Source organism: Pseudopipra pipra, chromosome 4 (assembly GCF_036250125.1).
Source record: "Pseudopipra pipra isolate bDixPip1 chromosome 4, bDixPip1.hap1, whole genome shotgun sequence".
NCBI lineage: Eukaryota > Metazoa > Chordata > Aves > Passeriformes > Pipridae > Pseudopipra > Pseudopipra pipra.
In genome coordinates, this window is record NC_087552.1 from 76165758 (window position 1) to 76177575 (window position 11818).

General features: G+C 72.6%; 2 protein-coding genes across 2 annotated transcripts in view; one reads left to right on the forward strand and one right to left on the reverse strand.

Moving 5' to 3' along the window:
• Window positions 1-121: 121 nt before the first annotated feature.
• LOC135413686 (drebrin-like) lies at window positions 122-6491 on the forward strand. Its single transcript, XM_064653670.1, is given in 15 exon segments — window positions 122-479; window positions 1657-1709; window positions 1789-1901; window positions 1975-2049; window positions 2513-2650; window positions 2799-2876; window positions 3332-3483; window positions 3638-3692; window positions 4196-4270; window positions 4406-4514; window positions 4587-5410; window positions 5412-5501; window positions 5503-5637; window positions 6000-6045; window positions 6163-6491. Coding segments are annotated over 15 exon segments (2130 nt in total). The 5' UTR covers window positions 122-393; the 3' UTR covers window positions 6264-6491.
• RTKN (rhotekin) overlaps window positions 6466-11818 on the reverse strand; it is a 16524-nt gene continuing 11171 nt past the window's right edge. The window contains 7 exon segments of the mRNA XM_064653929.1: window positions 6466-7180; window positions 7868-7972; window positions 8794-8956; window positions 9519-9560; window positions 9562-9651; window positions 11050-11409; window positions 11608-11679. Coding sequence (XP_064509999.1) covers window positions 6705-7180; window positions 7868-7972; window positions 8794-8956; window positions 9519-9560; window positions 9562-9651; window positions 11050-11409; window positions 11608-11679 — 1308 coding nt within the window. The 3' untranslated portion in view covers window positions 6466-6704.

Consider the following 11818-nt stretch of genomic DNA (forward strand, 5'->3'; position numbering starts at 1 on the left):
CCCGTGTCCCAGAGCAGGAATCTGGCACAGCACCCTCATCCCATACGGGACCCTCATCCCATACGGGACCCTCATCCCAGTGCGGGACCCACATCCCACTACAGGGCCATCATTCCAGTACAGGGCCACCATCCCAGTACGGGACTCTGTCCCAGTGCTGGACCTCGTCCCAGTGCGGGGCCCTGTCCCAGCACCCGCGTCCCAGCGCTCCCAGCGCTCCCAGCGCCGCCTGTCCCGTCCCGTCCCGGTGCCTCCCGGCCGCTCCCGCCCCCGCCCCGCCCGGTGCCGCCCGTGGGCGGCGGAAGGTGCCGGGGGGGGCGGCGGGGGAGGGAGGGGCGAGCGCAGGGCGGCGGTGGAGCCGGCCCCGGGTTCGGGATCGGCCCCGGGCTCGGGATGGCGGGGCCGGGGCTGGAGCGGTACCGGCTGGCGCTGCTGGCGGCGCGGGAGGACGTGGGGAACCCCCGGGCTGGGACCGACTGGTGAGACTGGGGGCGGGGAGGACCGGGAATGGGGACTGGGACCGGGACTGGGGACCGGGAACGGGGACGGGAATGGGGAATCGGCACCGGGAATGGGGACGGAAGAGGGGACTGGGTCCGGGAGCAGGGAACAGGCACCGGGACCGGGAACCGGGAGCGGGAACGGGCAGGAGCACGCGTCAGGCGGGGGCGGCCCGAGAGACACGGCTACCGGCACCGGGACGGGGGTCCAGCGCGCGCCGGGGTCCCGGTCGGGAGGTACAGGCCCGAAAGGGGGTCCCGGGCCTGAGCCCCGCCCGGCGCCGTGCTGGGAACCGGGAGACCCGCCCGGTCCCGTCCCGTCCCGTCCTGCCCGGTCCCTCCCGGTGCCGCCGGGCTGGGAGCGCCGCCGCCACCCGGGGAGGGGCAGGGCGGGCACGGGGGGGCTGCGGGGCCGGAGGGGCACCCCGGGGTGCCGGAGGGGGGGGCTCTGCCCGGCTGCACGGGGGAGAAGCGGGTCCCGGGACGGTGGTCCCGGGACGGCCCCGCACCGGTGCCGGTGCTGAGGGGCTGGAGCCGGTGTCCCCCAAAGCCCCCATCCCGGGGCCGGGGGTGACGGCCCCGGGACTGCGCCGGCCCCGCAGCCCCCCCGGCGACACCGTGGCCCCCGGCCGGCCGGGCACTGCCCCCTGCCCCGGCAGCGCGGCTGGACCCGCTCCAGCGCCGGCTCCTCCCGGCGCCCGCCCGCCCGCGTGCCGGGCCCTGTCCCGCCATGTGACGCCACGGCCTGTCGCGACATGCCGTGACACGCGTGCCGTGCCGTGCCGCGCTCCACGCGTGCTCCCGGGGCCGTGCCGAGCCGTGTCCCGCGTGCGCCCGGAGCCGGAGCCACGCGGAGACAAAGGCGGGCAGAGCCCTGGGAGTGCCGGGGGAGGAGGGTCCCTCCGGGATGGGGCCCTCGGAGCCCCCCCAGCGCCGGGCGGGGGGTCCCGGACCGCCGAGGGGGGGGGCTTTGAGGGGGCCGTGCCGCTCCGGCGCTTCCCACATTCCCATTGTCCCGGGGGCGGATGCTGCCGGCGGCACTTCCATGAATTCATCCTGTGCTGGTGGCATGGGGGAACACGGGGGGTGCCCCAACCTGGCAGGTCCCCTTGTGGGACCCCCACCCTGACCCTCCCACCTTGACCTCCCCCCCCAGGGCCGTCTTCGGCTATGAGAAGCACCACGACCTCAAGCTCCTGGATTCCGGAGGTACCGGGGGCGATGCTTCTGGGGAGACACTGGGGGTCCCTCATGTCCCCATGTCCCCCCTGACGCCCCCTCCTTGCAGCCGGGGGGCCGGATGAGCTCGCTGGAAAGTTCTCCGCCGGCAGCGTCATGTACGGGCTGTGCCGGGTCCCCGATCCCGGCGCTGGCACCCCCCGGATCGTCCTAGTCAGCTGGGTGAGTGGGGGGGGGAGGCCCGGGGGGACCCCTGGATGGGCCCCCCCGTGCTGAGCGGTGGGTGCGGTGCCAGGTCGGGGAGAAGGTGCTGGACGCGCAGCGGGCGGAGTGTGCCGGGCACCTGCCGGCCATCCGGAGCTTCTTCAGGGTGAGTGGGGGGCGCGGAGACCCGGGGGGCTTCGGGAGGGCTGGGGGGGTCTCCACTCCCCCCGTGTCCCCCATTCCTTCCCCCCTAGCCCCTCCATCCCGCCGGCCCGACCTTTGCCTGTGCCCGGGCGCATTCCTGGCGCTGCTGACTCAGCCGCCGCGTTCCCAGTGCTCCCAGTCTTGGCCGCGGCGCCGGAGCTGTGGTTGGGATCCCTGCCCCCCCCATCCCGCCCTGACGGGGGGGTCCTGCCCTCCCCATCCTCTCAGCCCGGCTTCCGGAGATCCGCCTGGGGCTGGGATCTGGATCCGGTCCCACATCTGGGTCCGGCCTCACATCTGGATCCAGCCCCACATCCGACACATCCAAGGGAACGGCGCCGGGATTCCCCGGATCCCTGCGGGGGGCGGGGGTGCAGGGGGGGCTGTGGGTGCCGGGGGGTGACGCAGCCCCGTCCCGGTGGCAGGAGGCCACGGCCCTGGTCAGCGCCCGCCGTGCCGAGGACGTGACGCTGGAGGGGCTGCGCCGGGCGCTGGCACAGCTGGAGCCCCCCGGGCCCCGCGCCCCCAGGAGGGGAACCCTCCCCGACATCCCGGAGCTGGTGGTGAGTGGGGGTCTCGGGGGGACGGATGGGGAGGGCACCGGTGGGCGATGGGTACTCGCTCACCCTTCCCGGGGGTCCCCGGGCAGGGGGTGCCGGGGGGTGTTGAGGGGTGCCGGGGGTCCCACCCTGACCCCCCCGTGCCCCCCAGGGAACCAACTACCGCAAGACCAACCCGGCGCTGGAGATCCAGCGCACCCAGCGCCATTCCTTCTGGGAGCAGGCCGAGGTGGGGGCCGCGGAGGGCTGGGGAGGGGCTGGGGGGTCCCCACGGTGCCCCGGAGATGGAGTCACGGCTGTTGCCTCAGGCCACGGGGCTGAGCCCGGGGGTCCCGGTGCCGAGCCCGGTGGGGTCCCGGTCCCGCTGTGGAGCTCTGTGGGGTCCCGGTCCCAGTGCTGAGGCTGTGGGGTCCTGGTGCGGATGTCGGGGGGTCCCAGTGACAAGTGTGGGGGGGGGTTCCCAGTCCCAGTGCCGAGGTTGGGGGGGTCCCGGTCCTGGTGCCGAGGCTGGGGGGTTCCACTCCCAGTGCCAGTTCCCTGTGCCGTTGCCCACGGCAGTGGGGGCCCGGTGCCGGTGCCGAGGTCACTGGTCCCCGGTGCCGCTGGGTGTCCCGGTGCCGAGGTCACTGTTTCCCGGTGCCGCCGGGTGTCCCGGTGCCGGTGCCGATCCCGGTGTGTGCGCAGCGGGAGGAGCAGCAGCGGAAGGAGGAGGAGCGGCGGCGGGAGCGGGAGCAGCGGCGGCGCTGGGAGCGGGAGCGCCTGGAGGAGGAGCGGCGCGGGGCCGCGGAGCGGGAGCGGCGGCTGCAGGAGCGGGAGCGGCTCATCGAGGAGCGGCGGTGAGGGGCAGCGCGGGGCCCCGGCCGTGTCCCACCCCCGCGTCCCGTCCGCCATCCCCGTGTTCCCACGCCCTCCTCCCGTCCCTGTGTCCCTTCCCCTGTCCCAAGCACGGAGCCCCAGCCGGGCCCCCTGACCCCCGTCCCGGCCCCGCAGGCAGGAGCAGGCACGGCTGGACGCGGAGGAGCGGAGGAAGGAGCAGGAGCGATGGGTGAGAGGGGAGGGGCCGGGGAGGGGGGTCCTGGGGGAATCCGGGGGGTCTGTCCTGGGAGATCCAGGGCCTCCATCCCAGCAGGATCCAGGGTGTCCATGCCAGGGGATCTGGGAAGATCGGGGGAGTCCATCTCAAGGGATCTGGGGGGTCAATCCTGTGGGATCAAGTGGGTCCATCCTGGAGGGAGACAGGGAGTCCATCCCAGAAGGATCTGGGGCATCCATCCTGAGGGCATCCAGGGGGCCCATCCCGGGGGGTTCCAGGAGTCGATCCTGGGGGATCTGAGGGGGTTCATCCCAGGGGATCTGGGGGGTCCATCCTGCGGGATCCATCGGGTCCATCCTGGGGAATACAGGGAGTCTGGTTCAGGGGCGTCCTGGGGGGATCTATCCCGGAGGGGTGTGAGGGCTCCATCCCAGCAGGACCCAGGGGGTCGCTCTCAGGGGATCTGGGGCTCCATCCCGGGCAATCCGTGGTTCCATCGTCCCCGTGTCCCGCAGGAGCAGCAGCAGCGGGAACACGAGGCGGCCGAGCGGGAGCGCAGGGGGAGCAGAGGGGGCAGCGGGACGGCGGCCGTGAGTGCCGGGACGGGTCCCACCCTGCCCCGGGTCACGGGGACACCCAGTGCCCTGTCCCCGTGCCCTGTCCCCGTGCCCTGTCCCCGTGCCCTGTCCCCGTGCCCCGTCCCCGCTGACCCCCCGATCCCGCAGGAAGCCGCCATCCTCGTCTCGCAGCGCACCCAGAACCCCCGGGAATTCTTCCGGCAGCGGGAGCGCTCCGGGTCCACGTCCGGCCCCGCCCTGCCCGGCGGCCCCCCCGGTAGGTGCCCCCACGGCGGGGTTGGGGGTCGCGGGGGGTGCCGGGGGTCCCTGCTGACCCCCCTGCCCCCAGGTGCCCGCCGGCCGTTCCTGCGGTACCAGCGCAGCCTGACGGAATCCGCCTTCATCTTCCGCCGGCCGGAGCCCCCCCGGGCCCCCCCGCCCTCCCGCGGGGCACCGCCCCCCAGCCCGGGCCGACCCCCGCCGCCCCTGCCCCCCAGCCCCGCGGGGACGGGGACCCCGCCGTGTGCCACCCCGGGGACCCCCACCAGCCCAGCCCGAGCGGGGTCCCCCCGTGCCACCAGTCCTGTAGGGACAGGGACCCCCCAATGTGCCACCACCGGGACCCCCACCAGCCCCCCGGGGAGTGGGATCCCTCCCTCTGCCACTCTGGGGACCCCCCCGAGCCCGGCCCGAGCAGAGTCCCCCCATGCCACCAGTCCTGTGGGGACAGGGACCCCCCAATGTGCCACCACCGGGACCCCCACCAGCCCCCCGGGGACAGGGACCCCTCCCTCTGTCACCCCAAGGAGCCCCTCCAGCCCTGTGGTGATGGGGACCCCCAAAAGTGCCACCACTGGGACCCCTCCCAGCCCCATGGGGACAGGGACCCCTCACTCCATCACCCCGGGGACCCCCAGCTCTGCCACCACCAGGTCGGGGGCCCCACCCGCCACGTCTGGGCCCCCCTTCAGCCCCCCCAGGATGGAGGCCCCCCCTGGGTCGGGGTACCCTGACAGCACTTATGGGGCAGAGCCCTTGCTCCTCCCCAGCACTCCTGGTTTGGGGTCGCCCCCCAGACCCCCCCGGGATGAGGAGGGGCCCCCTCCGGACACTCCCCCCCTCCCCAGCCCCCCTGGCACCCCCGGGGATGAGGAGGGGCCCCCTCCGGACACTCCCCCCCCTCCCCAGCCCCCCCGCGTGGGGGTCTCTGGGGCCGCTGGGTGAGGGGGTCCCCAGCCCACGGGGGGGGTCCCCGATACCCCCAGAGAGGCCCCCCCCCCCCCAGGCCCAGCCCCCCCTGCCCGATGCAGGACCCCCAGGACTTGGGGCGCAATGGAATTGGGGGGCACGAGTGGGGGGGCTGGGGGGGCCCCTGGGAGCCGGGACCTGCCCCGGGACAGGTATGGGGGGCAATGGGGTCGGGGGGGGCTGGGAGGGGACGGGGGCAATGGGGGCTGGTGGGTCTGGGTGGTGGAGGGTTGTGGGACTGGGGGTGGTGGGGGGCTGTGGGCAATGTGGGGGTGATGTGGGGGCCGGACTGGGGGGGCTGCAAGGGGGGTCAGCTGGTTTTGGGGCTGGGGGGCCTCTGGCTGGAGAGGAGTGGGGGGAACACACGGCCCCGGGGCTGGTTCTGGGGGTCGGGGTGGGACTGGGGAGGGGGAGAACAGGGTGGGGGGTAGGATGGGAGAGAGGGTCCCCTGGGGAAGGGGGTGGGCACGGCTGGGGCTTGTGGGACCCCTCAGGGCCCCCCCGATTTTTCCAGGGGGACGAGCCCAGCGAGAGTCTCGTCCTGCACAAAGGCACCCCAGGTACCCCAAATCCCCCCCCCCAAACCTCCCCGAGCCCCCCCGGGCACCCCAAATCCCCCCCCCCAAACCTCCCCGAGCCCCCCCGGGCTCCCCCAGCTCACCCTCCTCTCCCCCCAGGCTTCGCCCTCCTGCTGGCCCGTGACACCCCCCACCCCCCGCTGCTGGGGGGGCCCAGCCCCCTCACGGAGGACGAGGACCTGTCCCCCCACGCCGTGTAACGGGGGGCACAGCACCCCCTTTTGGGGCACCACAGCCCCCTCCCCACATCACCCCCAGCACAGCCCCCGACCCTCCACTTGCACCCCAATGAGCAGCTTGGGGAGGGGGCAGCACCCCTGGCCCCCCTCCTGGTAGCAGCACGGGGGGGGGGGCACGGACCCCCCCACGGGCACAGGGACCCCCCCAATCACACACAGCAGCTGTTAAATAAATTTTAATGCAAATTATTAATGCACATTATTAATAAGGGGTGTCCTGCCGGGGGGGCTGCCCCCCCAGGTTAGAGGTGAGGGAAAGTAGAGCTGGGGGGAGGTCCTTGTGCCCCCCCGGGTTAGACCCTGAGCACCCACCCTGGGGGGACCCCTGCACCCACCCTGCGGTGGGGGGGTCCCAGCACCCACCCTGGGGGGGGCAACGCCCCTCCCCCCCCTTTTTGGAGTTTAGCTCTGTCCCCCCCAGCACAGAGGGGGCAGAAATTCCAGTTTCTCCCCAAAAAAGGAGCTGGGAGCCCCCGTCCCCCAGACCCCCCCAGCCCCCCTGTGGCACCGGCCCCTGCAGGGGTTGGGGGGGGTCCATCCCCTGTCCCCCCAGTGCTGGGGGTCACACCCGGGACTGGAGGGGCACCTGTGGGGGGGGTCGCACTGGGGGGGTCCTGGGCTGCTGCTGCCGCTGCTGGAGGAGCTGGAGTGGGGGGGCCTGGGGGGGCCCCCCCGGGCCTTGAGGGTGCTGAGCCGGGCGTCCAGGGACAGGGTGCGGGGGCGGCCCCGCCGGGGGGGGCTGGGGCTGCGCGGGGGGGGCCCCTCGAACAGCGACAGCCACGGGGGGGGGCCCGGCGGGCGGGGACCCCCCCGGGGACCCCCCCGGTGCCCCGCCAGGATGTCGGTCACGGCCGCGATGTCGTCCGAGGGGTCAATAGCTGGGGGGCAAAGGGGGGGCGGGGGGGTCAGCGGCACCCCCAGACCCCCCCTGGAGCCCCCGTTGCTGCACCGGGGGGTGGGGGCTGCAAACAGCCCCCCGTTATGCCCAGACCCCCCCGTCCCCCAGAGGTGGTGGTCCCCCCATGGCCCTCACGGGCGGTGGAGGGGGTGGCTCAGAGCATCCCCCAAATGCCCCATTCCCCCCCCATGGCCCCCGCGGGGGGGGAGCGTCTCAGGGGTCCCACAGTCACCCCCCACCCCCCCAGCGCTGCCCCACAGCCCCCCGGGTTTGGGGGTTCTCCCCCCCACTGCTCCCTGCAGTGCTGGGGGGTCCCGGGGGTCCCTGTGCTGTCCCAGGGTGCTGTGGGGTGGGGTCTCGGCCCCCCCGGGCCCCCGTCACCTGTCGCTGTAGTAGGAGCTGAGCAGTGCCCGGATCTCGGCCGACACGTTCTCCTGCAGCAGGAGCCCCTCGCCCGGGGGGGGCCCGGGGGGCCCGGCGGGGCTGGGGGGCACCGGGGGAGGCAGAGCAGCAGAGGGGGGCACAGAAAAGGGGGACAGAGGGGGGGGCAGAGGGGGGGACAGCGAGGAGAGAAGAGCAGCGTTAGGGAGCGAGCAGAGAGCAGAGAGGGGGAGACAGAGCAGAGCCCCCCCAGCCCGACCCCCCCGGCCCCCCCGGCCCCACTCACCCGTCTGGTGGTAGAGGGAGCCCTGGGGGGGCAGCGGGGCCGGGGGGCGGCGCGGGGGGGGCTCCTCGATGCGCATCAGCTCCTCACAGCACTGCTTCCACTGGCCTGGGGGGCACAGCAGGGCATGGGGGGCTGCACTGGGGTGGGGTCCCACGGGATGGGGGTCCCATGGGATGGGGTCCCACGGGATGGGGGTCCCACGGGATAAAGTCATCCCAGGATGGGGATTGCAGTGGGATGGGGTCCCACGGGATGGGGTCCCCCTAGGAATGGGGGCCACAGAGTTGGGGGGGGTCCTGCAGAGAAGGGAGGTGTCCCATTGGGATGATGGGGTCCTGAAGGGATGGTGGAGGTGGTGGGATCAGGTCCCACAGGAGGGGTTCCCATCAGGGTGATGAGGCTCCCAGTGGGTTGGGAGTCCTGCAGGGATGGAGGGATCCCACCAGGATGAAGGGTCCCACTGGGATGGGGATCCCTCAGGACTAGGGGGATTCCCACACAGCTCAGGGGAGTCCCACAGGGCTTGGGGGTCCTGTAGTAACGGGGGTCCCACATGGACAGGGTCCCACCAGGATGGAGGGTCACACAGGGACGGGGTGTCCCACACGGATGGGGGGGTTCCCGGGGGTTGGGGGTTCCTGGGGGTTGGGGGTTCCCAGGGGTTGGGGGTTCCCGAGGAGTGGGGGTTCCCGAGGATTGGGGGTTCCTGGGGGTTGGGGGTTCCCGGGGGTCGGGGGTTCCCGGGGGTTCCCGGGGGTTGGGGGTTCCCAGGGGTCGGGGGTTCCTGGGGGTTGGGGGTTCCCGGGGGTCGGGGGTTCCCGGGGGTTCCCGGGGGTTGGGGGTTCCCAGGGGTCAGGGGTTCCTGGGGGTCGGGGGTTCCCGAGGATTGGGGGTTCTGGGGTTGGGGGTTCCCGGGGGTCACTCACCCAGGTCACAGAGGTGCTGCTCGAAGGCCTCGAGCCAGCGCTGGGCCTCGGCCGCGCTCTCGGCCACCAGGCCGTGGGTCACCTCCTCCCCCCCCAGCCGGTTGGTGACGGCCACCACGGGGGGCTGCCCGCGCCCCCCCGGCTCCGCCCGCACCCGCGTGTCCTGCGGCGGGCACAGCGCTGGGACCCCACAGCCTCCGAGCCCCCAGAGCCCCCCAGAGCCCCCCCTGAGCCCCCAGAGCCCCACAGAGCCCCCCCTGAGCCCCCACAGAGCCCCCAGAGCCCCCAGAGCACCCAGAGAACCCAGAGCCCCCCCAGTCCCCCAGAGCCCCCCATGTCCCCCCGGCTCTGCTGCACCCACATGTCCTACAGCACCGGGAGATCTCGGACCTCCCAGCCCCCCAGAGCCCCCCAGAGACCTGAAAGCCCCCATCCCCCTCAACCCTCCATAGCCCCCATAACCCCATACCCACCGTGCCCCCCACGCCCCCCGTGTCCCCCATAACCCCATGCCCCTCATGCCCCCCGTGCCCCCACAGCCCCCTGTGCCCCCCATAACCTTGTGCCCCCCGTGCCCCCCCAGCCCCCCGTGCCCCCCGTGCCCCCCCAGCCCCCCGTGCCCCCCGTGCCTCCCCAGCCCCCCGTGCCCCCCATAACCTTGTGCCCCCCGTGCCCCCCGTGCCCCCCGTGCCCCCCCAGCCCCCCGTGCCCCCCGTGCCCCGTACCCTGGTGACAGCGATGGTGAGGGTGGGCTCCTGCCCCGTCTCTGGCCTCGTGGGCGCTGCCGTAGCACAGCAGGTCGGGGCCCCTCAGGACACAGAACAGGGGGGGCCCGCTCGGCCCCTCAACCCCCGGGGCCTGCCCGGACCCCCGGCACTGTCAGCACCCACGGGCGCCCACCGTGCCCCCCGACAGCCACCCTGCCCCCCGGCACACACTGTGCCCCCCCTGGCACACCCCATGTCCCCCCACACCCCCCACACCCCCCCAGCCCCCCGGGATCAGCCCCAGCCCCCCGCAACCCCCAGTGCCCATCCCCCAGCACGGGGATCCCCCAGAGCCACTGGTGGGGACGGACAGGCCCCAGCAGGGTCGTGCCACCACCTGTCCTGTCCCCTCCCTGACCCCATCCCTGACCCCATCCCTGTCCCCATCCCTGACCCCATCCCTGTCCCCATCCCTGACCCCATCCCTGACCCCATCCCTGACCCCATCCCCTACCCCATCCCTGACCCCATCCCTGACCCCATCCCTGACCCCATCCCCTACCCCATCTCTGACCCCATCCCTGACCCATCCCTGACCCCATCCCTGTTCCCATCCCTGACCCCATCCCTGACCCATCCCCTACCCCTGTCCTATCCCATCCCTGACCCCATCTCTGACCCCATCCCCTACCCCATCCCTGACCCCATCCCTGACCCCATCCCTGACCCCATCCCTGAGCCCATCCCTGAGCCCATCCCTGACCCCATCCCTGACCCCATCCCCTACCCCTGTCCTATCCCATCCCTGACCCCATCCCTGACCCATCCCTACCCATCCCCTACCCCTGTCCTATCCCCATCCCTGACCCCATCCCTGATCCCATCCCTACCCCTGTCCTCTATCCCCATCCCCTACCCCATCCCTTACCCCATCCCCACCACGTTCCCATTCTCATCCCATCCCAGTTTCACTCATTTCCCCGTTCTTGTCCCTGCTCTTGTCCTGTTCCACCTCTGTCCCACCCTTGTCCCTGTCCCCATCCTTGTTCCCATCCCTGTCCCTGTCCCTCTCCCCATCCCACCCTTATCTCCTTCCCCATCCTTGTCCCAGTCCCCATCGCTGTCCTCGTTCCTGTCCTTCTCCCTGGACCCGTTCCCATCCCCATCCTGACCCCATTCCTGTCCCTGTCCATTCTCATCCTCATCCCATTCCCATCCCTGTTCCTGTCCGTGTCCTGTCCCCATCTTTGTCCCTGTCCCATCCTTATCCCCATCCCTGTCCCTGTCTCCATTTCCATCCCTGTTCCTGTCCCAGTCCCATCCCATCCCTGATCTCAGCATCCTGATCCCCCCTCACCTGCAGTCCCAGGGGATCAGAGCAGGTGTGTCCATGCAGCCCCATATCCCTATATCCCACCCCACATCCCATTCCCATTCCTGACCCTGTTCCCCCTCACCTGCAGTCCCAGTGGCCTCGGGGGTGTCAGTGCAGCCCATCCCTCTATCCCACACCCCATTCCCATTCCCGATCCCAATCCCTGTCCCTCACCTGCAGCCGCAGGGTCCCGGTGGCCGCGGGGGTGTCCACACAGCGGGGTCTGGCGGCCAGGCGGCAGCACATGCGGCCATACAGGGGCACCCAGCAGGGGCTCTGCTCTGGGGGGGCACACGGGGGGCACGCTGACCCCAAACACCCCCAAACACCCCCAAACACCCCCAAACACCCCCCAAACACACCCCAAACACCCCCAAACACCCCCCAAACACCCCAAACACCCCCCAAACACCCCCAGCAGGGGCTCTGCTCTGGGGGGGCACATGGGGGTCTTTGAGGGCTGGGAAGGACCCCTAAGCCCCGAGGGGAGCCCAGATCCACTTCCCCACCTTGCCAGGACCCCCAGACCCCTCCCCATCAGTCCCAGCCCCACTGCCCGTGCCATGGGGTGCTGTGGGGTGATGAGGGTACCCAGGGGGGGTTCTGGGGTGCTGTGGGGTGATGGGGGTACCAAGGCAGTGTTCTGGGGGGTGATGGGGGTACCCAGGTAGGGTTCTGGGGTGCTGTGGGGTGATGGGGTACCCAGGGGGGTGCTGTGGGGTGATGGGGTACCCAGGGGGGGTTCTGTGGGGTGATGGGGTACCCGGGGGGGTTCTGTGGGGTGATGGGGTACCCGGGGGGGTTCTGTGGGGCGATGGGGGTACCAAGGCAGGGTTCTGGGGTGCTGTGGGGTTCTGGGGTTCTGTGGGGTGATGGGGTACCCAGGGGGGTTCTGTGGGGTGCTGGGGTACCCAGGGGGGTTCTGTGGGGTGATGGGGTACCA